The 27,478-nt window shown below is 40.3% G+C and overlaps 2 protein-coding genes across 16 annotated transcripts in view; one reads left to right on the top strand and one right to left on the bottom strand.

Annotated features, from left to right (window-relative positions):
- Positions 1-1,707: 1,707 nt before the first annotated feature.
- TCTE3 (t-complex-associated-testis-expressed 3) lies at positions 1,708-18,054 on the bottom strand. Of its 2 annotated transcripts, none has more exons than XR_004352602.1 (3): positions 12,527-13,207; positions 9,456-9,662; positions 1,708-4,489 (listed from the first exon to the last, which is right to left on the bottom strand). XR_004352602.1 is itself a non-coding variant. In XM_032651763.1 (3 exons), the coding sequence occupies exons 1-3, from the start codon at positions 18,017-18,019 to the stop codon at positions 4,379-4,381; spliced, it is 426 nt and encodes a 141-aa protein (XP_032507654.1). In that variant the 5' UTR covers positions 18,020-18,054; the 3' UTR covers positions 1,708-4,378. The 2 variants fall into 2 exon arrangements, 1 of the variants encoding a protein (XP_032507654.1); XM_032651763.1 differs by lacking the exon at positions 12,527-13,207 and adding an exon at positions 17,912-18,054.
- Positions 18,055-18,122: 68 nt separating this feature from the next.
- Positions 18,123-27,478, top strand: part of ERMARD (ER membrane associated RNA degradation) — a 30,476-nt gene continuing 21,120 nt past the window's right edge. For 6 of the 14 annotated variants that reach the window (XM_032651005.1, XM_032651004.1, XM_032650999.1 and 3 more), the window contains exons 1-7: positions 18,189-21,261; positions 22,415-22,444; positions 22,591-22,730; positions 23,687-23,788; positions 24,080-24,169; positions 26,338-26,435; positions 26,877-27,013. In XM_032651005.1, the coding sequence (XP_032506896.1) occupies positions 21,060-21,261; positions 22,415-22,444; positions 22,591-22,730; positions 23,687-23,788; positions 24,080-24,169; positions 26,338-26,435; positions 26,877-27,013 (799 nt within the window). In that variant the 5' untranslated portion in view covers positions 18,189-21,059. The other 8 variants (XM_032651002.1, XM_032651001.1, XM_032651008.1 and 5 more) reach the window with 5 other exon arrangements.

The raw sequence follows: 27,478 nt of genomic DNA, 5'->3' as shown, positions 1-27,478 counted from the left end.
ATGAAGGTGGATTCTTGGAGTTAGGAGTGAAATATACAGGGAGGCAGTTTGATGTAATGGCAAGAACAAAGATTTGGAATTAAGACCAAATGAATACCAGCTGTGCCACTTATTAGCTGTGTGATCGTGGATAAATTATTTAATCTTTCTGACCCTCCATTTCCTCATTTGCAGGATTAGAATAATAATGTCCATTCAGTTATTTCACAAATATTTTATGGAAACCAACTAAGAACTATGTTACGTGATAAAAATACAAGGAATCATTTATTCATTCATTCGTCAAATACTACCTTACTATGTATTAAGTTAGGCCCTGAGTAAAGCACTGGCAATAGAGTGGTGAAGAAAAAAAGCCATAAAACTGTATGAGGCCACTTAGCATATGTAGCTATAGGTGAGAAAAAGGCCCAAGTTCAAGAATTCCAGAGATACTGGCGGAAAGAGAGAAGAAGGAAGAAAACTATCAAGTATTGTGAGCTGAGAGGGTAGAGTGTCTCAAACAGGGGACTGATCAACATGTCAGTTGAGAAGTCGAGTAAGATAAGGACAGGAAAATGTCCATTGTATTTAGAAATTTGGTAGTAACTACCAATCTTTATTGTCCCAAGCTGTTTCAATGGTGTGGCGATTTCAGAAGCTAAATTGATGTCGATTAGGGAAGGAATGGGAGGCTAGGGATTGGAACCAGGGTCCTGCACAGAGAGAAGTGTGAGTAATAGAGAAAGAGGGTGGGTGGAGAGGTGGGTTGCTGTCGTTTTCACTGCAGAAGACACTAGAGCATGTTTGCGTGCTGACAAGATGACTCGGTAGAATGGGGAAATCATGATGCAGGAGAGAGAGGGGATAGTGCTGGAGAGTGCCTGCCGTGAGAAGGACGGGAGGCAGCACACATGTTGGGATGAGCCTTTGAGAGGAGGAAGCACAGTCCGTTTATCGTAACCAGACGGAAACCAGACTGTGGCTGCAGGTGCGAGTAGCTTTGGAGATCTGGTGGTGGGAACTTGGGGGATTTTTCCTCTGATACTTCTTCTTTCCTTGATCAGGTATGAGATGAGATCATAAGCTGAAGGTGAGCAGAGGAGAGGAATATAGGAAACTGGGGGAGAGAGGAGGTGTGGGGATAGGAAAACAAAGCTTCTAGGATGCCAAGTATTTGCCCACTGGAGGTTTGTGGTCGTGAATTTAAAGTGAAACCAGTCAGTCAAGTTCAGCTATTTGAACTCAGGCTTGGACAAAGAAGACAAGGGAATTGGGGATTGTTCGGGAAGGGGTGTTCCCAAAGGAAGAAGAGGGGCAAAGGAATTTGGAGTGTGTTTGTCAGGGAGTGACTGTACAGCAGCTATAAAAGATGGGCCATGAGATCTGAGGCAGAAAACAAGAGAGCTGTGAAAGAGCGAGGAAGGTCAGTGAGCGGGAGGGTTCAACAAGACTGAAAAGTGACTGTCTTCAGGGTGTGCCAGGTGGTGAGCTAGAAGCACAGGAAACCACTGCATGAGAGTAACCTGCTCGAAACTGAGATTTCAGAGGTCATACTGATCTTGAGGCTAACAAGGTCTACAGGATGAACCAAGGAGCAGATGCCCGACGTGTGCTAGATGAAAAGGTCCTTGAATGTGAGTTGGTCAAGGAACTGGGAACCTAGAGCACAGACAGTCCTACTTGCATGATAGCCCAGGGCCATAAAAACAACCATGGGAGCTGGAGTCATACAAAGTAATCTTATTAATCAAAGAGAAAAAGTAGAGTTCTTCTACGACTTTAAAAAGCTTTCGTTAAAAAACTGAAAACTCCCTTACTGACAATTATACAGAATTTTTTTCAATGTAAAACTTACATTTAGTACACTGTAATTTGAAACATGACAAACATTGAGAATTAGTATTTTCTTTTAAAAACTTTACCAAGAGTAAGTTAAATTGTGCTTGCCTTTTTCTCATCCTGTAACTTATCTTTCCTATGCCTTGATAAATTGTCATACTTCTTTCGAAGTCTGGATGGCTTCCAGCATTTTATCTTTTGCATTTTCAATGTTGTAAGTAATCGCCAAGAGTCTCTTTAACATGAGGTCCCTTAGCCTCCTTTCCTCTGGACACCTCCATCCTTTTCTCACAACAACTGTCTGTAACTAACCTGTGACATCTGGGTGCATATTTCACAGCAGATTCACCAGATAGATCGACATGAGTCAGTTCATGTCGACGCCTAAATGATGGAACCAGCCTTTGCTGGCAGAAAAAGGTTGGTTTTCTGTCTCTTTGTAATTGCCGTTTTCTTTCAACGCTTTGGCCTGAATGCTAGCCGAACTGATTGAGATTTTTTAAAATTATTATTACAGTTGATACTTGAACTGTGCAGGTCCAGTTATACAGATTGTTTTCACTAAATATACCTACACTACTACACCATCTGCCATTGGTTAAATCCGTGGGTGTGGAACAGCAGATACCGTACAGTTTTCTATCCAAAGCAGAAGAAAGTCTTTCGCAACCACAAGTGGCTTCCTGTTCCTAGACAATTTAAGCTAAAAGATGTTGACGCAACCTCACCTTACTTTTCTTACTTATTTTGGACTTTCTCCCCATGATTCCTGCAGTACTTCCATGCGGGCTTAGGTCTCATCCTATCTTGGTTTTGCTGTTGTCATGTTCAAATTTCCTAACCAATTTCATTTCTAGCATCATCACTTCTTCTTTGATGCACTTTCTCCTTTTTTTGCCCCATTTCCTCTTTTGGTGGTCCATTTTTGTAAGACATCATGTGGTTTTGTCACTGGGAGACAAGGAGGCAACACAACTACATGCTTTGCTGTCTTGTGACCTGAAGAGCTGAATACCAGAAGTGCAGTGACCAGTGACTGACGGACTTTGACAGAAGGCTCATGACGCCCACCTGCTATGTACGTAGTGACTTGAGGACTGAAGAGCTGGCTGAGGAGTTTGTACTTTATGAAGTTACTCACAGTTAATATACTGTGGTCACTGAAATGTGAACCATGTTGTTGGGGGACTGGTGTGATTCTACTAAACTGTAGTAGCTACAACTTGTGCAAAGCGAGAGCTGCCTTACTGGATGATTATCTACGTGGATATTGAAGTCCCAAAGAATGACAGCAGGAGTTGAGTGGAGATGAAGCTTGCAATCCAGTGGCTCAGGTTTTCAAGAAACGAGAAGGAACAGGCCAGGGGACTAGTAGGCAGCAATGACACACAGAAGTAAAGAGCTGCATATCCAGATAGCATAAATTTCCAGGAGCCTGAGCTTTTTACAGTTTTTTATGTCTATGTTGTGTAGTATGGAACTGCCAGTCCTGGATTATCCAATGCATTAAAACACACAAGTGAAAAGAAAACTCTCCTCTGTCTTTCTGTTTATAGATTATTCAACTAATCAGTATTTTTACTGTACATTAAGTTGGGCATGTGTTTTCAAGTTCTGACTATAACTTGAAAATAGTATGAATTATCACAGACGTTACTGCTTGGCTCACCAAGCCCACCCCCTGCCTCCTTGCAGGAGAAGCCCCGATTGACAGTGGTGTCCACTCTCCACATGGCCGTGTGCTTCAGGGAAGGTGAGCTCCAACCCAGCTCAGGGAGTGAATCGTGATGATAAAGCCATGAGAACATGGTTAAATTCTACCAAGTTAAACTCGTGTACGTAGAATCTGAGGGGAGCGCAGGATGACAGAAAGAACCCGGATCCTTGATCAAATGCCTGAGAGATACAATTTTCCTCTTTTTAAAAAATAATTATGTTAGGTTTTTCGGTTCTTGCAGCTAAAAAGAGCTTAACTAATGGACTAACAACTAGAAAGACTGCACACTTGGAAGTGTTTCAATTGGAGGGAGAGGTGTTAGGGAAGTATTAAATATATCAACATCTTTCTTTCAAACTTGGTGACTTCTTTCAAAAGAATGCATGTAGTATATTAAGATACCATTCAAAATATCTGCCTTTGGAAGTTTTCCAAAAATCTATCTTAACATTTACTTAATTTGACATTTTACAAGTTTGCATCATAATATCCTGTAGCAAATTCTAATTTTCTTAAACCTAACTAGGATGATAAATAATTCCCCCATATTATAATCCATCATAAGCATTCATGTATTCGTATATATATATGAAAAAGGCATATACATATACCTCTTATACTTTTATACTTCAGGGTAATACAATGTTAATAAATATGATAACTAGTAAGTATAAAGGTAGAAATCCAGCTTTAACTTTGTTGTTAAAAGAATACAAGTAAGAAGCTTCAATTGGAGACATAAAAATAGCTAATCAAAACTACTATGAGGTTCACAAATCTATAAATTTCATGTATTTTTGAAAAGTTGAGAAGTAAACACTCTTTAGTACATGTAACAAGCTATTCACAGTAAAGAGCAAATACTAAGGCCAATGCCACGTAAGTTTCAGTTTCGTGTTTCGCAGCAACCCAGCTGTCCCAAGCAACATCCCAGATCCATCTGCTGGCAATCTACGAGAGAAATGTTTAGAAGATCCACTTTAGATCGAACATGTTAAGTAGTCATTTTTAAATCTATACAATGTTTGATACTGTTTAGAAGAGGCATCACTATCTCAGAAAGTTATATTTTAAAAGTAATTTGTCCAATTTTCCCTTTGCTGAAAAGACTTGACAGTGATGCTTCCTGGGTCCATCTTTTCTTTTACTGGAGCTGGTAAGTTATCTAACACAGAATGACCCTCCCTTAGCAGAGAGTGTCTGGGGGCAGGAACAGGAGGCACTCTGTAATCTGGGTCTAGTAGTTCTGCATGCAGTACTAGTCTGCGGTGTTATAGTCCGTAATGAGGAATTATTCTTCCCACCCTTAAAAGATTTTCGCCCGAAAGTTTGTCTTGAAATTAAAAGATGGTATTGACTCTGTGAGTAGGCTGTTAAAAGAGAAACCCTAATTCCTTGCTTCACCTTCAAAGCCACACATAATCTTTTTCTGTGGTGGCTCTAAAATGGTCAAAAACCCTCTGTGGCATCTCCCATCAAGAGGCTATTTTTCCACCCTGCAAATATGAATTGGCCTTGGGACTTGCTCTGAGCAAAAGAATGTAACACTGCAACTTCCAAGAAAGGCCTTAAGAGGTCTTCTGCTCTCACCTCCTGGAATGCTGTGAGGAGCCCCACATGTAAGGAAGCCCATTCAGTCCACTGGAGGATGATGGCTCCTGTGCAGGGGGACCCAGGTGCCCCAGCCAACAGCCAGCACCAACTGTCACACCTGTGAGTGAGGCTGTCGTGGACGTCTAGGTCCAGCCGAGTCACTGGATGGCTACAAGTGCATCCGTGAGACCAGGAGAAAATCCAAACAGCTAATCCAGGCTAAGCTGCCCCACAGAATGGTGAGCAAACAGGCTGCTAAATTCTGGGGTGGGGCTGCCTAAATACACCACAACCTCTCTGGTTAGTAGTCAAGCACAGTGAGTTCGCCCATCTTAGCGTCTCCGCGCTCCATGTTTTCTCTGCTTGGACATTCTCCCTGATCTTTGGCACGGCTGGTTTCTTCTTGTCATTCAGACATCAGAGGCCCTTCCCCGTCTCCAGACAATCCCAAGTAGTCACTCCGTCCGCAGAGCACTCGTCACCATCTAGAAGCGTCTCGCTCCTCAAGTGTGCACGTAGGCTGTGGTGTAATTCTGTCCTCCCCAGAGCCTTGCTGACTGCCCTGTGGGCGGCAGCCTTCCACCCAGCCAAGTCCTCCCGCCAGGCTTCCTCATGGAGCCCCTCAGACTGTCCCACCCCACACACTCACGCTCAACTCACTAGAAACGCACACAGCTCTCAGGGTATTCACTCTTACTTGTAAGTAATAGTAATAAGCCTTTCTCGTGTAGGAATTGCTCAATGAATATGTATTGAATACAAAAAGTGTCTTTCTGTTTATTGAGGCCTCTGGGCTGGGCACTCTGTTAGGGATTTTAATATGGATAAGCAAGTAGGTTTTATCATCCCCATTCTACAGAAGGAAAACGATGTCCAGGCCAGAGGCAGTGTGTGTCGCTGCCAGGATTCATATCCAGGCCAGCTGGACGCTAAAACCTAGGCTATTACACTCTCCACATCATTTTATTTTCTTACACTCTAAATTGTGTTGTTTTATTTTCTTGACTGGAGTAAAAACTCCTTGGCAATCATGGTCCATGTCATGTAATTTTCTGTATTTTCCTCAGTACCTATACCTATTATTTAGTGCCCTAAATCAATTTACTGGTTAATCAATTATTAAATGACATTAAATTGTCAAAACTGTTATGGTCAAGGAACAGAATACCCATACAATTTAATAAATTATTAACAGAAAATTACCATTTCTAGCTTAGTATTTTTCAAATAATTCATAGTGAAAGAAAATATAGTTCACATAATTATCCTTTCAGTCAAGATGCACCTCAGGATCCGGAAGTGCCTTTGAGACATTGCAATAAATATCAAGTCACTTAGAGGGGAGACCTCATAGTTGAACTCGGTAGATGCTGATCAGTGAGGTACTTACATTGATTGCCTGACCCGTCTTTTGAATGAATAATACTTTTATAATGAACTTATAACGGTGGAACCCAAATTCTTTGACTGCTAACAATATGCGATCTGCTAATTCAAGCGACAAATGAGAGAAGACTTTGTCATCATATTTGACATCTTTAAGATTTTCCTTTAAAAAAATTAAGAAAATATTTTAATTTTCAAACCAAATATTTTCTAAACAAAAATTGAAGTAGAAAATGTGTCTGATTAATACATGTAACTTTTTGAAAAATATACATATTTCTAACCAAATAATATTAAATGGTTGATATGTTTACCAATTTATTTCAATAATAATTTTGAAGAAAATTTAGTTTTATTTATTTACTTATTTTTTAATATTTGGCTGCATTGGGTCTTTGTTGCTGTGCGTGGGCTTGCTCTAGTTGCAGGGAGCAGGGGCTACTCTTCGTTGTGGTGCCTGGGCCTCTCATTGAGGTGACTTCTCTTGTTGCAGAACATGGGCGCTAGGCATGCGGGCTTCAGTAGTTGTGGTGCGTGGGCTCAGTAATTATGGCTCACAGGCTCTAGAGCACAGGCTCAGTAGTTGTGGCACATGGGTTTAGTTGCTCTGCAGCATGTGGAATTTTTCCAGACCAGGACTCGAACCCGTGTCCCCTGAATTGGCAGGTGGATTCTTAACCACTGCACCACCAGGGAGGCCCTAGTTTGGTTTTTAAATTATGTTCAGTTGCCCTTCATTAGCAACCCTTAAGCTTAAGTTTTCCTTTACTAGATTACTGTACCAAGCAAGCAGTTATTAGGGAGACACAAAAGGAATTTTAAAACAAAGCTTCTGGGAATTCTTAGGTAGAGAATCTTAAATGTTTCTCAAATTTATGTATTTGCTAAAATTCAGGAGCAGAGCCTGCATTATGTTTTTCCTGTCTCTTTTTTTGGCCATGTGGCACGTGGGATCTTAGTTCCCCGACCAGGGATCAAACCCACACCCCCTGCATTGGAAGGGCAGAGTCTTAACCACTGGACAACCAGGGAAGTCCCTATTCCTGTCTTCTTGTCTCCACAAATTAAAGGCCACTTCTTTCTAATTCTGCTTCTATGGCTTCTCACTCTACTGCTTTTTTCTGTGGCCTCCAGGAGAATATCAAGGAAATCAAAGATTTCTCATGTTTGTTACTAAATTAATATATAGCTGGGGGCAGGCGGGGAGACAGATGTGGGCCATGAAGGACTACATTTTCCTACAAACCATAAGCAGACCTGAACCAGCTGGTGAGCAGGTGGGGCCTGGCTTTGATTAACCGACTCAGACCAATGATAAATTAACCAATGTCCTGAGTTCTAATGACAACAAATGGATGCCTACCTGGTAATTTTACAGGCAAGTAAAACCAAATAAATTACCCATTTTTTGGTTTTGGTTCCCTTCTAGAATGCTTCTGGATCTAAACTGGGTCTAGAAGAATTTAGTTCCTTCAGGCAATTGGCTCAATCTTTTGGACACTTAGCGACATCCATTCTCCCTTCTGAATCTGCCTAACAGATCCCAGGCTTTATCTACCTAAGTGTTCATTTTTAATAAATAAAGAGCACATGCTATAGGAAGATACCTATAAGCTCCATCAGTATATACTGTTTCTGTGTCTAGAACTGTGTTCAATGTTCCCTAAACACAAAGGAAAATCCCCGGCCTCTCTATGACCCCTAGCCTTCCACCTATATTTCCAATAAGCTGTTCCAGGCCCCATCATGCTCAGCTATCACATGCAAACACAATTTGAAATTCTACTATAGTCAATAAACTTGAACTCAGTCTATGTGGTAGGGCTGAGTGACACACCAAAATGTATACTCAGTCACAAATGCTTGCTATTAGTGTTTAGATCAGAGAATTAATCATTATTTTATTGTATTGAATTTATTTCCTGAAGTTATGAGCCATAATATCTTTACCAAATATTATCTGATAATTATTAATTCAGCTTAGAAATGTATCTATGTCTATGGTGGTGGAGGGAGGTTGGAGGGTGGGTTTCCTAAATATTCTTCTATATTAATAAAGGTTAATTCATTTAAGAATTAACTTTGATACAATTAAAGGGCCATTAATCATTTATACAGAATAAACTAAACATATGCTTTCTTCCCAATAGCTAGCTTACATCAGTTATTACTAAAGGAATGCATCTTGTAAATTAGAGGTGGGGGGGGGGTAGATTAGGCTGGGTAGAGTCCCACAAAGGGAATCTGGTCATCAGAAAAATCCTGGGTGCCTGGTGCCCAAAGGTGAAAAGGGGATTCAGAAAAAGTGGTCCCTTAAACAAACATTCTATAATTCAAGTTTTTAATTTGGCCCTTTATTAGGAAAGATGGTGAAGGGAATTCTTTCCATCTGAACCATGTAGTCTTCACATACCAACACTAGCATAATTAATATTGGTATTCGTATTACAGTATTAATTTTGTAAAATTGAAGAAGCTTTGTTGGACTAGCCTGAAAACATGTGTCTGAGTTTCAAACTGTCTTAAATGAACTTTAGATTCCAGCTGGTTTAATGAAGAAGAAAACCCATGCATAAATTGGGGATTGCCTGTTCTTAAGATGTTTTAGTGTCGCCATGAATCAATTTTTCACACATATTCAATATGGGTTTTTTTTATTCATTCCTCCAAATATGGGAGACACATGGAACCTGAAGGATAAATAATTTACGGATAATTAAGAATTAAATGAAATAGCAAAAGAATATTCCTTTTGGTCTAGCTTTAATCATAGCATCACCATGAAGATTATTGAGTATGACTCCAAAGTAATTTCATATTTTCAGAGATAAAAGCTACAAAAAAATCAATCAGGGTAACTATACCGCCATAAATCTTAACATAGTTTATCAAACCCCCAAAGCTAGGATATTACTATCATATGTATCTATCAACCTACCTTTAATATCTGCTGGACTTTCGTTTCGACTGAATAAGCCTGGAATTTTTTCAATGGCTCCATTCTATATGAATTAGCAAACTTTAGTTTTGCCAGGGTACTCTTCCATTCTTTACCTATGTCAGCAATTGAGTCATCAAATGGTGGCTCTACGTACTGAACATCATGAATTGATCCTCTCAGTCTTTCTCTTAAAATCTGTGCATACTGAAAGGAGGGAGAGAGAGACAGAGACAGAGATTACTTTTTTAATTGTAAAATGAAATTTCGTTTTTAAGAACCCTGGTGCAATGGGACAGGACTGACACAAAGCTTGGAAATCCATTATAAGACTTCAATGATTGTGTGGTCGCTAAATCCTAGATTCATTTCTGGCTATCAATTTGGTAAAAGAAGAAAAAAGAATATAGCTATCATCTATCTATTTATCTATAAACAGAAATACACACAAACACAAATTTGAATGCATATATTTAGAACATCCATGGAAGATGCAAAAGAACTAGAAACAAGAGTGGCCCCTGAGAGGGCAACAGAGTGGCTAGAAGACTGGTATGTAAGGAAAACCTTTCATGCTCCCTGCCCTGACATTATGAAAATATTATCCTTTATTGTCTTCTTATAATTTTAATTATTTTATCTTTGAATAAATAATACAATTATTTACATAACACATTTCTAAGTCTTAAATTGAAAAGATAACAAAAGTGTATTGATTTGGTATATACATCTTTCTGTGCTTTTTACATTCAACATTTATTGCATGACATTCAACCTGTCTTAAGGAACTACTTATTTAGCGGCTACTATGGTTCAGTTAAGTACTCTAGGCTCTGAAGTTACAGTGGTGAACTTCATTATAACAACCAGGAATTAATTGTTTTACTTGTATTAACTCATAATCAAGGACTCTGCACTCATGGAGTTATCCTTCTAGTGGGGAGGAGGACTGACAGACAATAAAAACATATATGGGGTAATGACTAAGCCAATTTAAATAGTGGTAATCGCTATACAAATAAAACCACATGACTTGATAGAAACTCATCATGAGGGCCTAATTTGGACTGAATAATTGGAGAAGTCCCTTCAGTCCGGTTTGGGCTGAAGTCTAAAAGGAACAGGAAATAGGAAGGACAAAGAACATGTTCTGAGAATAGACGTGTGTTTGGTGTGTCTGGACCGTTTAGAGTGAGGAAAATAGTAGTAACAGAATAAGGTTAAAAAGGTATCATGGGGCTTCTCTGGTGGCGCAGTGGTTAAGAATCCACCTGCCAATGCAGGGGAGATGGGTTCGAGCCCTGGTCTGGGAAGATTCCACTTGGCGCGGAGCAACTAAGCCCGTGCGCCACAACTACTGAGCCCGCGCGTCTGGAGCCTGTGCTCCGCAAGAAGCCCACGCACCGCAATGAAGAGCAGCCCCGCTCGCCGCATCTAGAGAAAGCCCACGCATAGCAACGTAGACCCAACGCAGCCAAATATAAATAAATAAAATAAATATATTAAAAACAAAAAGGTATCATGTAGGACTAAGAGTTTGAAAAGGAATTTGAAATTTATTCTCAGAACAGTGAGGAGCCAGTGGAAGGATTTAAACGGGCAAGTGATATTTTCTAGTTTACAGTTTTAAAAGATTATTGTGGCTGCTGTATGGTGAATAGATTAGAGGGAGATCAGGGTCTGAGGTAATAATTTATAGTTTAAAACACTTGTTTACAAATAATGTTAATGATAAATAACTTCATAAGTGTACAATAGCGTTTCAAACCAGGAACATGGTTTGCTTCTGCATTTACAGAAGAACTTTTAGTTACAATTAATTTTTTATATTACAAGAATTTCTTTCAATTTATTCTGAAGCATTAATTCCTTTGATATTCTTTCAATGTCCCATTTAAGGTGATTTAAAAACACATTTTATGTTTTTAGGAGTTGTATATAAAAATACCATTGTTGCCTACTAAAATTTTATTAATTTTAATGTTTATTACATCTTGATTTTCCTACAGTCCTACATATTTCTATCACTCCTCTTCATTTTTCACACCTTACTTCATAGACCAGTAGTTTAAAGTGTATACATTAAACATCATATTCCCAGGAATACTATGGGAAAATATTTATTCTCTACCATTGATGTTTCTATGTGGCAGAAACTGTTATGGAGCAATAGCTCCCCTTCTTTGCCCTCTGATTTGTTCCTCTCTGAGGGAGTTTATGCGGTAAGCAAGTTAGGAAGAGGAAGAGCATGTTTAGTGCAGAATCTCCCCACCTCTCCTCTTGACATCTAATTATAAGTAGTACATATTTTCTGTTCCACCACTGCATATGCTTTACAGAGATAGGACATCATCTTAGATATATGTCATCATCCAGCTAGACCCATGACTGGGTGAGCTGCTTTAATTTAGGTAGAAATGTTACCAATTTCCATCCTATTTTTCATCCCTAATGGTTTGTTAATATGGTGAGTTACATTGATTTTTGAATGTTAAACCAACCTTGCATTCCTGGAATAAACCACACTTGAGCATATTATTATTATTATTTTACTGAAGTTTGTACCTTTTAACCCCCTTCACCCATTTTGCCCACCCTCCAGCCCTTTCCCCACACCCCAACCTCTGGCAACCACCAATCTGTTCTGTGCATCTGTGAGCTTCCACATATAAGAGAGATCATACGGCATTTGTCTTTCTCTGACATTTCATTTAACAGAATGCACTCGAGACACATCCATGTTTTTGCAAATGGCAAGATTTCACTCTTCTTTGTATATATACACCGTATCTTCTTTATTCATCCATTCATCATTGGACATTCAGGTCATTTCCATATCTTGGCTATTGAAAATAATGCTGCAGTGAACATGAGGGTGCATGTATCTTTTTGAATTACTGTTTTTGTTTTCTTCAGATAAATACCCAGAAGTGGAATTACTGGATCACATGGTAGTCCTGTTTTTAACTTTTTGAGGAACCTCTCTACTGTTTTCCATAGCGGCTGCATGAATTTACATTCCCACCAACAGTGCACAAAAGTTTTTTCTCTACATCCTCACCAACACTTACCTCTTGTCTTTTTGATAACAGCCATTCTAACAGTTGTGAGTTTTGATATGAAACTTTCCTGATGATTAGTAATGTTGAGCATCTTTTCATGTACCTGTTGGCCATCTGTATGTCTTTTTTGGAAAAATACCTATTCAGATCTTCTGCCCACTTTTTTCATCAGATTTTTTTTTGGAATTGGAATTGGAATTTTGATAGGGATTGTATTATATTAAATCTGTAGGTTCTTTTGATACTATGGAAATTTTAACAATATTAATTCTTCCAATCCATGAGCACGAAATATACTTCTATTATGTCTTCAATTTTTTTTCATCAATGTCTTACAGTTTTTAGTGGACTGGTCTTTCACCTCCTTGGTTAAATTTATTTCTAAGTATTTTATTCTTTTTGATGCAATCATAAATGAGACTGTTTTCTTAATTTCTCTTTCTGATAGTTCATTATTAGTACATAGAAACCCAACAGAATTTCTTATATTGATTTTGTGTCCTGCCACTATACTGGATTTGTTTTTTAATTCTAATGTTTTTTTTTTTTGGTAGAGTCTTTAGGATTTTCTATATATAATATCAAGTCATATACAAAAAACAACAATTTTGCTTCTTCCTTTCCAACTTGAATGCCTTTAATTTCTTTTTCTTACCTAATTGTTCTGTCTAGAAATTCCAGGACTATGTGAATAAAAACAGCAAAAGTGGGCATCCTTGTCTTTTTCCTGACCTTACAGGAAAAGCTTAGTTTTTCATTATTATGTTAGCTGTAGGCTTTTGATATACAGCCTTTATTATGCTGAGGTACATTCCCTCTATAACCCCTTTGTTGAGAGTTTTTTTAAAAAACCATAAATGGGTGTTAATTTTTGTCAAATCTTTTTGTGCATCTATTTGAATGATCATGAGATTTTTATCCTTCATTTTGTTAATGTGGTGTATCACACTGATTGATTTGCAGATGTTGAACCATCCTTGCATCCCTGGAATAAACTCCCTTTGATCATGGTGTATTATCTCTTTAATGTGCTATTGAATTCAGTTTGCTAATATTTTGTTGAGGATTTTTCCATCTATGTTCATCAGGAATACTGGCCTATAATTTTCTTTTCTTGTGGTGTCCTTGGCTGGTTTTGGTATTAGGGTAATGCTGGCCTTGAAAATGAGTTTGGAAGTGTTCCCTCCACTTCTATTTTTTTGGAAGAGTTTGAGAAGGATTGGTATTAATTCTTATTTTAATATTTGGTAGAATCCACCAGTGAGGCCATCTGATCCTGGACTTTTGTTTTAGGTAGGTTTTTGATTACTGATTCAATCTCCTCACTAGTAATCAGTCAATTCAGATTTTTTCTTTCTTCATGACTCAGTCTTGGAAGGTTGTATATTTCTAGTAGTTTATCCATTTCTCCTAGGTTGTCCAACTAGTTGGCATAGTCATCTCTTATGATCTTTTGTATTTCTGTGGTATCAATTTTAATTTCTTCTCTTTAATTTCTGATTTTATTTATTTGAGTTTTCTCTCGAGTCTTGGTCAGTTTGTCCCCTCTCCTCACTTGGGGCCTCCAAAGACAATAAAAGTTTTGCCTGAAATTTTCCCATAGCTCATGTCAGATTTTCTATTGCTGTCTCAAAATTCACTAAGCCTGCTCTGCAGTGTCAAATCTGCTGTTAATTCCACTGTTTATTTTACATTTCCAACTTTATATTTTTCACCTGTAGAGGTTTGATTTGGATTTACCACGCTTAATCTTTTCTGATTTTTTTAAAAAATATTTATTTATTTGGCTGTGCCCAAGTCTTAGCTGCAGCAGGCGGGAACTTTGTTGCCACATGCAGGATCTTCAATGAGGCATGCAGAATCCTTAGTTACAGCATGCAGGATCCTTAGTTGTGGCATGTGGGATCTAGTTCCCCCATCAGGGATCAAACCCGGGCCCCCTGCATTGGGAGCATGGAGTCTTAACCACTGGACCACCAGGGAAGTCCCTCTCCTCATTCTTGAACAGAACATATTAACTCTTTTATAATATCAGTATTTTATAACTGCTTTAATGTGATGAAAACTAATATAATACAATAACTTTTATAATAACCGCTTTAGTGTCCTTTTATACTATTTCTATCTTTTTATCATTTCTGGGTGTTTTGTTTCTTCTCTCCATTTTGAGTTGTACTATTCTGCTTCTTTGAAGGTATGCTAATTAAATACCAGATATTGTGAATTTTACCTTCCATTTTTGCTGTATATTTTTGTATTCCCACATGCATTCTTGAGCTTTCTTCTAGAATGCAGTAACTTGGAAACATTGTAATCCTTCTCAGACTTATTACGAGGCAATTTAAAATCCAATTTAAGCTTTGATAGGCTGAACTAGAGAAAACCCTAAGTCTAGGGTCTTTTTCCCCCAACACTGAGACAATACACTTCTTAGCACTCTAACCAATGCCCTATGATTTACGTGGTTTTCCATTCTTACTGGTGGGGAAAAAAAAAACTATTTTGTGTGAGTCCAAGGATTTTTTTCTGTTTCTTTTGGGTGGTTCTTTCTCTAGCCACACCTGACTTCCTCACCAGATGCGCTGATGTACTAAGCTGAAGACTTGAGGAAAATCCTCTGCAGATCTTGGGAACTGTTTGTACAGCTCTCTCCTCTCTAATACTCTGCTCTTATATCACCCTAACCTACCCTGACTCCCAAATCATTCTCAACTAAGGGAGACATCTCCATAAGGTATGGGCTGGAAGCCCTCACCAGGCAGTACATTAGGGGAAATCTTGGGGCTCACCTTTGTTTGTCATCTCTCAAAGATCACAATCCTGTCTTGCCTTACATCCAGCCAGTGGAAATAAGTACTTCATACATTTTCTGTAATTTTCTGTAGTTTCTGGTAGGAGTTGGCTTCTAGTAGAAGTCCTTAATCAGAAATAAACCTGCTGTTTTAATCATCTGTCAGACTGCTTTATGTTTTAGTTGCGGAAGAGAAGCATTATAGCTCCCCAAACCTCTTAAAAATGAAATCTTTATTTTGTTCTTTTTGATTAATAGAATGCTTCTCCAGGGTACTGCCATCTTCTTTTCCTCTCACAATACACCCAAGGGATACAACTATATTATATCATTAATAGTGGCTCTCAACTGCAAAGAATTCCTTGGGGATAGGGCATGCATTTGTGGTTTAAAAATAACAATCAGAGATTCTAATATGCTGAAAACTCACATCTCTGCCATTTCTTCCATATATATATTGGCTTTCTGATTTAGTATTCTCTTTATTAAGAGTATTTTATCTCTTAATTACGGAAAAATCTTTGTGGTCACTTCCAAAACTTAGAAATAGGCTTTAAATATGAAGAACTTTTTGGTATCTACTAAAACAATCTGAGTTTAATTATTTAACCTATTGATATGGCATTTCCTTATGTTGAGCCTACAATCCTAGGAAAAAAAGAGCATGGTCATGAGATGCCATTACATTAATGTATTTCTAAAACCTGTTTGCTAGTATTAAAGATTTTCAAATGTACGTAGACAAGTGAGACTAACCAAGTTTTCAATTTTCGGTAATTTGTTTATGGTTTTGGAATCTTTGGTTGCAAGCAATAAGCACGGAATCTCGTTAACCATATACATAACTAATTGGAAAGATATGGAGTAGCTCACAGAATGGAAGAGCAGCCTAAAGAGTCTGACACTTGAGGCAGTTCAGTATGCCGCCTTCAATTTAAATTAATCTCAACCATCTTCTTTAATTATTACAGGAAGAGTTCATCTAATCAGCCTAGTTTTGGTCTCATCCTCACCACAAAGTTAAGGAAGGTGACTGACAGTCCCACCAAAACTCTATCCAATAGGGAATTAGTTAATTCTCCAAAGGAAAATTGAGTTGCTACTAGTAGAAGAAAATAAATGGATGCACAAGAGAGAAAATCAAAAGACATTTATAACCATTAAATTGTGTGCCCTAGTCTTTCTTATGCTCAGGATCATGAGAATAATCAGCTACCTGAAAGTTAGGAATGACTAATTAGTGACTCACTGCCTTCAGGCACATTTAGTGAGCATTTGCGAAATCTTTTCTCAGTCTCTTCCCAATTCAAATTTCTTACCTGTAGAAACCCAGATTTTAAAGGCAGCTATGGTTAATCACATTCATAGCAAATAAGCAAGAACTGCCTTGGTCCATTCCCCCTTTCCCCAGATTCTGGCCTATATACCAAGTGAACCTATCTGTCGTCCCCTCCTTTTGGATTCAGACTTCTTCACTTTTCAAGGCTTCAGATCTTCAGTAGACAGTAAGTTTATAAAAGGCACCTCAAAATACAAATATTTTTCATTACTGCAGGCAACCTATCTTTTTCTCAGACTTATTACGAGGCAATACAACAAAGTTTCTGGGAGCATGGATTTAAAATCCAATATATTAAGGTTTCTAGCCTTGCTGTGCTTTTGCTTGGTTCTGAGAACTTGCCCTATTTATTTTTCCTCCTTTTGTTTCTCTTTCCTCTGTAAAATGTAGACACCAAAGAGCAGTCATTAGAACCTGAAATGTTGCCATGACTTTTTGGGGGGGAGGGGGGTTGGGAAGGATTCTGTTATTTGAAATAAGGATCTTCAAAAATTAGTGTTTTGGGCTTCTCTGGTGGCGCAGTGGTTGAGAGTCCGCCTGCCGATGCAGGGGACGCGGGTTCGTGCCCCGGTCCGGGAAGATCCCACATGCCGCGGAGCGGCCTGTGCTCCGCAACGGGAGACGCCACAGCAGTGAGAGGCCGGCGTACCGCAAAAAAAAAAAAAAAAATTAGTGTCTTGCCTATTATCTCTCTTTCATCCTGTTGATTATGGGTCCCACAAAGTAGGTATGAAAAGAAACAATTATAGGCAAGTGGACCAGAAGTCCCAGCTCCATGATTACAGTTTCGTACTGTAATGGTTTTCACACTATGCTCATACAGAAATCACGGTGTTACACCGCCAATAAAACAGAACGTCATTTTGCATTAATTTCAGACAGTAAGTTAATGAACAGAATTATTTTCAATTTAACTTTCTCGTACGTTCTTCAAATAGTGAGGCTGCTGCTGTTTACAAAAACTCAAAACATCTCATTGTTCTGCTTGGTATATCCAATCCAAATATTATTATCATTATTTTGAAGCACAGCACCCATACACCTACTTCTGGCTGGTAAAGCTGCGGTTTGTGTGGTGGCACTAAACACACTATAATTACGTATTTCTGGGGAAAGCGCCTCTTAGGAAACCTGAGCTGAACAAATCTGAAGAGAACTGAAAAAGCTGTTTCAGTCAGTTAGCGCGGTGGTCTAGGGTCTACGCCACAAAAGCCGGAGCTCTGCAGCCTAGGGGCTGGCCCTCGTCCCGAGTCTCCTCACTCACTGCCTCCTTCTCGAACATGCTAGGCCTCCTCTCTTTCCGAGGCGTCATCGGCGGCTGCTGAGGCGCCGCGGCCGAGGGCGGTTTCCCACCCCAGCCCCGCTTCTCCATCGCGCAGGCTCTCGCGGACGACTTCCGCGACAGGGTTTCGCTCGCGCCTGCGCCGCGGAAGCCGGAAGTGCGCCGCAGGGAGGGCCGTGACGTGACGTGACGTGACATGGCGTGGCTTGCGTCATCCCTCGGCGCCGTGGACGGGAGCCGTAAGTCATGGAGGTAGAGTTGCAGTCGCCGGTTCTCCTGAGCGCGCCCCTGGGGGTGCGGCGCGGGAAGCGCCGTCCGGGCCGCAGCCGGTGCCGCGGCGGAGGGCGGCCGTGCCTGCGCGGGGTGGCGCCTGCTGGACCCGTCCCGCCCCGCCCTCCTGCTTCTTGGCGCCGCCCGACCCCACGTCGTTCCTGGGGCTCGGGGTCCCGGCTGCAGTCCGCGAGGACGTGGTGTGGGGGCCGAGGGGACGCCTTGCGCGCGTGTGGAGGCTCTGTGGCCGCGACAGCCACGGCCCGGAGCTGTTCACCGGGGCCGGGTCGTGCACGCACAACGCGCCGTTGGTTATAGGTTTTGTTCTGACTGGCTTTCGCCCCTAAGGGAAGTTTTCGCTAGGTGGTACCCTGAGCAGTGTGGGAAGTTTGTGTAGGAATACTCGCCTCTGGCTCACATTTGCAAGTGAGAATTACATTGGACATTTTGGGGCCATTTTGATAACGTAAAACTAAATCACAAGGGTCTCATTAACTGACCGGAGATCGGATTCAGTGGGGTTGCCTCAAAATAAGGATTTTACTTACATTCCTGCCTCAGGGAGTTCAATGTCAGTCATCTGTCAGCAGATTTAGCACTAGCTGCTACTTTCTGAGTACTGTGTGCTAGGGGCTTTTCAAGTGTTATCTCTAATTACTACAACCAGAGAAGGTGATAATATTTTGCACCGCTTTACAGTTAAAAGCCTCGGGTATGTTAAGTAACGTTTTCAAGGCAAGAGGTAAAGAGTCTGAGAAAGGATTCAAACTCAGATCATTCTAGCTGTCAAGCACAGGCCGTTTGCACTACCCCATGCTGCTCTGGACAAGACACTGAAGTATCAAAAAGGGCGTGGGAGGTGCACACACATGTACACAAACATGCAGGGTTTCCGGCTTCTGGGGGGGACAGGCATGTTCCTGAGTGTAATACACAGGATGATGTATTTATTGTCATGAGTGACAATCAGAGCATTGCAGCATTTCATGTTTGTTGATTTGAGGTTGGATTTTATTGTCTAACAGAGTATGGGCTTAAAAGTTAACCTAGAAGCCAACTTGTAGAATTGTATGTGTGTTGGTAGGGGTAGAATATAGCCATTCCTCAGATCTGAAGGTCTTGGAGACTTGGAGGGGTGTATTGCAGCTCAGGGTAGGAGGAGCCAATCATTCATGTAACTTATTTTTCATTTATTGTGTGCCAGGGTCTATGCTGTGTCCTGGGGTTACAGCATTGTATAAGGCGTGGTCTCTGTGCTCTAAGATCTTACTGTTTGGTTGAGTCTGAGGGACAACTGTGTCGATCCAGTGCCTACAACCAAAAGAGACCCTTTTTACAACTTCAGGTGCCAAATCCAGGGCCCACTCTGCTAGTGGGGTAGATGGGCTTTTGTGCAGAAATATCATTTCTGCCTGTCACCTGTCACTCCAGAACTACAGCTCATTCCTTTAGAGTTCGAATCCTTTTTAAAAATGCAAGGAGTCCCTTCTGATGTGAATATGACCTTTTAGAGTTATATTTCTGTGTTAGTCCAGAGACAAACCACACTAGTTTTTGCACTAAGATAATTTGGTATAAAGAGTTAACTAGGTAAAAATTGTTAACTAGTTATCTGAAAGGATAAAAAGAGATCTCTGCAAGTAGTATTGTGGACACGGCAGCTGCGGGAAGCAGTCACTCCCCCTAGGACTGAGGGAGCTAAGGGAAGTGGTTGGAATTTTAGAGCTTAGAAACTTAGAGGAGGGCCCCTGCCTGGCTGAAACTCAGGGGTCTAAGGAGGAAACTGTGCTGCCCAGCTATGTGTAAGGGCCTGGCAAGTCTGGGAAGCAGAGTTCTGAAGGGAAGGCACTGACGCATGGTGTTGTGTCTGTGGTGGGCATTCGGTGGTAAAGCTGGGCCTACAGGTGTCGGGAAGACTGCAGACTGAGTTCAGCTGCTGCTGCAGGGCAGTGCTCAAAGGAATAGGAAGCGCACAGGAAGCCCCAGGCTGCAGGCAGCGGGAGCAAGTCCCCTCTCCCCTGCCGTCCCGCAGTGCTCCTAGGGGTGTGCACCGACTGGCTGAGCAGGTGTCCCAGAGGACCACTGAATATTCCACACAAGTCTCTCGGGCAGCACCTCACCTGCTAGAGCCTGAAAGGATTGGTTGACAGTCAGGCCTGAGAGGGGGAAGTGAAACCTTTGGGGACAGGAATAGCGGACAGGATAACAGGGTGATGCTGACCGGGATTTTAAGCTGGCTGGCTTCCAAATCAGGGAGCTGCCAGGACTTACTGATGTTAGAACACAGAGACCCCTGAACTTGATACATCACATAAGGACCCCAGGTCAGTTTTAGACCTAGAATGTGATCTCTTTGCAGGTTTATAAGATGAGCTTCGTGTAATGTTGGGAAAATTATGAAAATTTGGTTTTATTTAATCCTTCATGGAAAAGCAGTGTGGTTTGCTGCTTTTTACACCATATAGGGAGTCAGAGTTATGGATTTTGCTTCTCTTTTAACTCATTATGCTTGATTTTCTGTTTTCCCACCCCTCATTAAAAAATGCTTATTTTGATAACTTTGGGATAGCAAAAGAATGCTGAAAGGAATAAGGCACTATCCATAAAATACACTGAGCTTCTGTAAATTCTTAAATACTATGATTAATAAAGAAATTAAAAATCTTTAAGCATTTACTTGGAAATATTTGCATAAGTAATCTTAGTTAACATTTAATCACAATGTTTTAATCATATAGTTCTCATGACATTTGGAAAGTGTGTTAACACAGTAGCTATACCTGAGTATATTCTATACTCAGAATAGACAGAATAGAATTTTCATGTGACTTAAATATATACTAAAATTAATTTTTACTTCATGTTAAACAGTGTTTTATGTTTTATATTTCAGATATTAGTAGAGGATCCTATTACCACGTGTCTTTCTCCTCCAGTGTATGATATGATTTGTAAACTCGGGTTTGAAGCCAGAGAAAATTGCGATATCAGTAGTATTGTAACTCAAAATGGTGAAGTATGCTGGACGACAATTACAGACTGTGTGGTTTATACAGAATCAGGTTTGTACTTTCTCTGAAGCCCAAATGCCCGTCAATACTGTTGCATTTAAAATGTCTTGACCTGTAAAATTTCCCTCTCTGCTCATTGCTTTTTGGGTTAGGAGATGTTATAGTACAGCCTTAATTTGAAAGAGAAAAGGAATCGATGTGGCAAGAGGGAATGAGGCAGAGAAGCATAGGAGAGTTAAGGGAAAGCTGGGCTCTGAAAACCAGGTGTGAGAAGGAAGGGGTCGGGAGGCAGTGAGGGCTGAGGGGCTCTCAGCTTACGGCCTGTGATCCAGGTGGAAGAGGGAAGAAGAAAGAAGTCATATGAATTAAGGGTGTAGAATGACCAGTGATACATACAATTATTTTAAATGTCTTCCAGGCATTCTTGTATGTCTTTTGAAGTAGGGATGTGGGATGGGAAAAATAATAGTAATTGTAAAAATTATAAGGGAATGTGCTGTGGCCCAGCAATTCCATCCAGGAACGTACAAGACAGGCCCAGTCACAGGTATGAACGTGTGTTTGTGCCAAGTTACTGCAGCATTTTGTAATAGAAAAAGAAAGAAAGAACGAAAAAACATTGGAAATAGCCAAATGTCAAGCGGTAGTGGATTGATTAAATAAATTATGGGAAAAAAAAAAAAAAAAAATGCACGCAAGGGAATATTATGCAGTGGTGAAAAAGAGTGAGGAGGCCCATCTTTCTGATCCAGAAATCTCTCTGAGCTGTATGGCTGAGTGAAAAAATAGGAGGAGCACATACATGTATTATTTGCTTGTGTATGTATAAATATTTCTAAATACACCCAAGGAATTTATAACAGTAGCTGCTATAGGAAGGAGAACTGGTGGCAGGAGGGAGACTTTCACCGTTTTATATTTTTTGGTTGTGAACCGTGTGAATGTTCAACCAAAACTTATCAAAAAAACGAAACCAAAAATTCATATTCTAAATACGTTCCAAAATAATAATAATAATTATTAATAATGTCATTGGAAATCTCATAGTCTAATAAATGTTACATTAAAAAGTCAGGTTAAAATATAACAACATGAAGCTGATTTTGTACAAACTTATATACAGATAAAGAGATTGAAAAAATGAAAAAATATTTGAACCTTTATTTTTCAAACTCGCTAATGAGAGTTTTTCTTTTATAAGCAGATAAACACTATGTAACTTATTTTCAACAACGTGAGTATCTTTATTGTAAGTCCAATTATAAACTGGTTGCCAACTTATGGAAATTTCATAATTAAAGCCCTTTCTCTTTGATGATTTAGGCATTTGCATCACACGATGTGGAGCTGTGGTACTAACTTGCTTTCTTATCCTTGAAGCCCAGGGTCTGGATTACGGGGGAAGCGTGAGGCTGCTGGGCCCTGTGTGCCAGGCTGTCCACTTACATTTGTCGTCTCTGACCAAGGGGCAATTTGAAACGCGATATTCATCGGGGTTCCAGTGGACAGGTGTTCCAGAGGTTCGGCTTTTGAACAACCTTTAGAAATAAAAGACTTCAGATTCCACTTAGAGGCCCTTATTACTTGCTGATTTTAAAGGGGTCTCTTCCATCCTCTGGGCCCTCAGCTGTAAGGAGGCTTGAGTGTTGCAAGGCAAAGTTGGAGCTGTTGGCAAAGCCCGCAGAGCCTGAGCTGAGACATCCTTTGATCAAAGGAAGTTTTTGGATGCAGTGTCAGGATTGGGGTTTAGGGACGTAGGTTGGTGCATGGGTGCTGGTTCTGGGACAGAGAAAAATGGACAGCTCCAGAAAAAAAGAAAGACTTTACAGACTGGTAGTAAGGTGTTCTTGAGACGGTGGGACTGGGAGACCGGAGGTGGGGATGCTTGGCTTGTTGAGGGCAAATAGAAGGGAGGAGGAATAGCTTGGGGCCCAAACCTTGTTTTGGATGGCTTGATGGTTGGTTTGGTGGTTGGTTCAAACCAACCATTTCACTTGGAACATTAAATTATTACAGTAGAGCAGTAACTATAAAAGAGTCTAATTCTAAAATACTTTGGATTTCCTAATGGAGGGTGGAAGGGTGTTCCCTTTTCCCTGTGTAGTAGCTCCCTTAAGTGGCAGGGTGAGCTGCCTTATGTTTACCTATTTTTAAGAACTAATCAAAATGGGAAATAAGATTAGGTCAAAATATTTGACCTTTCAATTTACAGTTATGCCAGATTTATTGCTTTTAATAAACATTTAAATAAATAAAGAACTTTCCAAAAACTCCTTAGATATTGAACGTCTAACGAGTTAAACATCTCTCTGATTCTTTGGATATTGTTATATAGAAAATGTTTACCTATACCAAAAAAGTCATTAAAATATGCCAATTGAAATCATCAGAGGTTTGAACTTCATTAATAGAACTGTGCCTCTGAGAAATAATACTTATTGAACACGAATTCTAACATATGTCTTATTCTAAACAGTTATTTCCTGAAATGTTTGATGCCTTGGGAAGTCTTCAATCTCTTGCTATCTCTCTTAGCTTAATGAAGCTGACATCATGTCTGGAGCGAGCCCTGGCTGACGTAAGTGTGAGGACTCTTTCGTTGTTGGTCCAGTAAAGTATCAGAAAGAACATTAACCTGTTTTGCAGTTTAGCTCAGATTTCTTGATTTTAAGTATTGTTTTCCTATACAATCACTTAGCACAGATTTTTAAAATATTTTTCTTTTTGAATGATTATGAGATCAAAAACGTCAGTTTCTTCGGTACTTTTGTCCTCTCATTTGTACAGACACTTGCTTTATGGGCGATTTTTTTGTTAACATCATCTGACTCATAATACGATTGTTACACAATATTTGTTTGAATTTTAGGTGTATTTACTGATTGGGAAGGAATGCCCCTTTCTTTTAAGAGATCTGATTGCATCTGAGGAGCTCTCTCAAGTCTTTGGGCAGTCTGTGGTAAGCTTGTTTGCCTAAACCTGATGGAGTAGACACAGCGCAAAACAGTCGATGTTAGCTGTACTTCTGTTCTTCAAAAATTGATGCTCTGGGCTTCCCTGGTGGCGCAGTGGTTGGCAGTCCACCTGCCGATGCAGGGGACACGGATTTGTGCCCTGGTCCGGGAAGATCCCACGTGCCGCGGAGCAGCTGGGCCCACGAGCCATGGCCGCTGAGCCTGCGCGTCCGGAGCCTGTGCTCCGCAACGGGAGAGGCCACAACAGTGAGAGGCCCACGTACCGCAAAAAAAAAAAAAAAAAAATTGATGCTCTGTTAGGAAAAAATTAATTTCGGTGATTCAAGCATATTTTCCTTTCCCACATCCCATTTCCAGCCAAAAGACACACCTCCCTCTTGTCCTGAGTGTTAATGTGGTTTGATAATAGCCTCTGGTGTGATGACTGCTGGTGTGAGGGCCTCAGGTGTAGTAGTAACCTTTGATGTGATGACCTCTGGTGGGATAGCCTCTGATATAATAACCTCTGGAGGGCCAGGCAAATGAGCAATTTGAAGTCTTGATCCACTGATTATGTATTAATTATAATGCTAATTCTGCAAGTTATAGATTGTAATACTTATTCTAGAATAAAATTTTAACCCTTTAAAGAGTGATATTATAGTTTTATTAAAAAGATCAATATTTTTAACATCCGAGAAATTACACCTTTTGCAGCTGTTCAAACTTACCGTGGAAAAAAAATTTAGATGCCAATTAAAAAACATGCAGAGCTATGCACGTTTTCAAACCTTCTAGAGGCCACATGATCAAGATCGTTTGAGACCAGTGAATAACCTTCAGGCAACTGAATAAGGCCGGGCTGAGGTGAAGGTGGAAGCCAGGGTAGTGCCAAGCCGGGAGGACACTACAAACAAGACATTAAGAAATCCGTTGTCAGTAGAGCTTTCCCACTCTTACGGTGGCGGTTCCTTACCCCTTTTCAGCTTAAGGATTGTTTTCTTTGGTGGAGAGTGTGGAGGGAAATACAGACTGCTTGGTGTCACGCTGAATTCTTAAGTTCCGTCGTTTTCTCCTGCTCTTTATTTTCTGCCTGTGTTGTGCGGTGAGCCTTTTGCCTACCTGCAGCCCTTTTAGCTCCCAGATAATTTTCCTAGTTGATTCGCATATATATTTCTGATTGCCCAGATGGTATGAACAATTAATTTAAAATAATACTAAATTTAAAACAATATTAAATTCTTAATATTATAGTCATTAACATTTAATTAAGGTGATAGTAAAGTATTTAAAATTAGTGTGAGAGCCAAGACTTCCCAGAATAGCATCGAAGGACCGGCTGTCAAGCTTTTTGACATTGAGTTGAAACCCCTCTTTATAAACTTCCTGCCCTTTGAGGGAAATCCAGAATGCATCTGTTTCCTCTTCCCAGCGAGTCTTTAAGTTGTATGAAGACAGCTTCAGTCCTCTCCTGAGTCTCCTGGAGGCTCAGCTCTTCTTTCATGTGACGTGGGGTTGAGTTCTTTTAGTCTCTGAATGGCTTCCGTTTTTCTGAATCTCCTCTAAGGTGTGGTGCTCCAGACCCAGAGGCAGCCCATGGAAAGGTATAGTTACTGCAGTTTGATAAGCAGGGTCCTTGTATTGGGAGGGTCTTTGCTTTGTAGATGGAGGGACAGAGCAGGTGAACGGTGAGCTTCAAGTCAGAGAAGAGGCTGGAGCCTCTGTGGTCTGGCTCTTCGTCACTGCCCTCTGTATTTTATCACGAGCACACACTGCTTACTGTGGAGTTTCTGTTTATCACTTTCTGTTTTGTTTTATCTAGATACTGGCCATGTTGATGTATGGTATGAAAGTAGTGTAGCCTGGATGGCATCTCATCCCTCTTTGTGGCTTTGTGGCCTCTGAAACCTTGGTCTCACCTCTCCTTGCTTATATTTTTCTCTTCTGCATAGTGGGAATAATAGTACTTTCCTCAGAGGTTGTCCTGAGGGTTAGCGAGTAACAGACACAAAATGTGTCTGACATGTTGAATGCTCAGCAAGTGTTGGTCTATTATTATTGTTATCATTACTATATACCGTTGGTTCCATTAATTCCAAGAAGAGAGCTCACATAATCCCAGTGTTGTATTGGTTTACTCAGTGACCCGGTGATCTGCCCCCTCACTACCTAGATGGACGTGCTCAAGGTCTTCGTGGGCTCTCCGTGTGGACTCAACCTTCGCAACGTTCTGTGGCACGGCTTCGTGGCACCTGAGGAGATTCCTCCAAAGTAAGATGCTGGGGGAGGGATTCTCTCTCTTTTTTGATATACTTAAGAGTTTGTTTTATTTTGAATTTCACATCAAGGAAAGATGTATTTTGAGAAGAGTGAGAGTTTGGGGACAAGATTTTGAAGATAAAACTGAATGTTAGTGGCAGAATGACTGGCGTGATAGGGTTATGATTTCACTGACTTGCGCCGCAGAAGCTCAGGTGGTGATGGGCACAGCGCCCTGGTGTGTGGAAGACCCGAGGTTCAAGCTCACAGGTTTCTGAGATGTCACTGGTCCTCCCGACCACTGCACAGCTCCATCCCCACAGCCCATGGAGTTTCCTGCAATTTAATGCTGTTTTATTTTCTTAATTTTAAACTTTTTGTTTTTGAAAGTGAGCTTTTTATATGTGTGCTGAGTTCATTTTTCTAATGGATCTCTATGGTATTTTCCACTAGATACTGTTCAATGATGATATTGTTGACAGCGGGATTGGGTCAACTACTAAAGGGTTACCTTCAACAAACTAAGTTCACATTGGCACATCGACCTTTCATAACTCTTACAAGCTTAGAGGATTTGATCGTTTTCCCTGGTAAGTACCACATGACACATTTTTCCTGAATATATCTCTGTAAAGATATTTATAGAGTTATTAAATAGCATTGAGACTTGAACTCTGTAGGTGGAATAGTTATTCTCCAGGGGCAAGATGCCTTTGAAAGTTTCATGAAGAACCTCTTAAATTTGGCCACATCAACCCTTACCTCTTCCCACAGTGCCCCCAGGGTTATCTGAGGGCCATGGCTACGTGACTCAACGTTAATGATAAAGTTAGTTCATTGTGCAGATATGTTGGCATACAAATGGCTTTGGACCAGTTTGTAATGCACTTTCCCTTCTCCTTTTAGCTCTCGTGTCTTTGTACTCATAATCCTTAGGCCAAAAGTACCACTAGCATAAATGTTCTCCTATATCATCTTTTGTTTTCTTTTCATGAGAAAGCCATTTACCAGATTAGTGGCGTTGGGGGACACAGGACTTTGAAAGAGCAGTTAAA

Source organism: Phocoena sinus, chromosome 12 (genome assembly GCF_008692025.1).
Source record: "Phocoena sinus isolate mPhoSin1 chromosome 12, mPhoSin1.pri, whole genome shotgun sequence".
NCBI lineage: Eukaryota > Metazoa > Chordata > Mammalia > Artiodactyla > Phocoenidae > Phocoena > Phocoena sinus.
The sequence above is the reverse complement of the archived record's forward strand: the minus strand, read 5'-3'. Positions and strand labels throughout refer to the sequence as shown.

What these genes read in the sequence shown, in the direction of transcription:
- TCTE3 (XM_032651763.1), bottom strand. Translation starts at nt 18,019, where the DNA reads ATGGAGAAGCGGGGCTGGGGTGGGAAACCGCCCTCGGCCGCGGCGCCT. An exon ending in GCATGTTCGAGAAGGAGGCA is followed by an intron (nt 9,663 to 17,911) that starts GTGAGTGAGGAG and finishes CCCTCCTTTCAG; the next exon opens with TATGCACAGATTTTAAGAGA. An exon ending in AAGTCCAGCAGATATTAAAG is followed by an intron (nt 4,490 to 9,455) that starts GTAGGTTGATAG and finishes TTTCTCTCGTAG; the next exon opens with ATTGCCAGCAGATGGATCTG.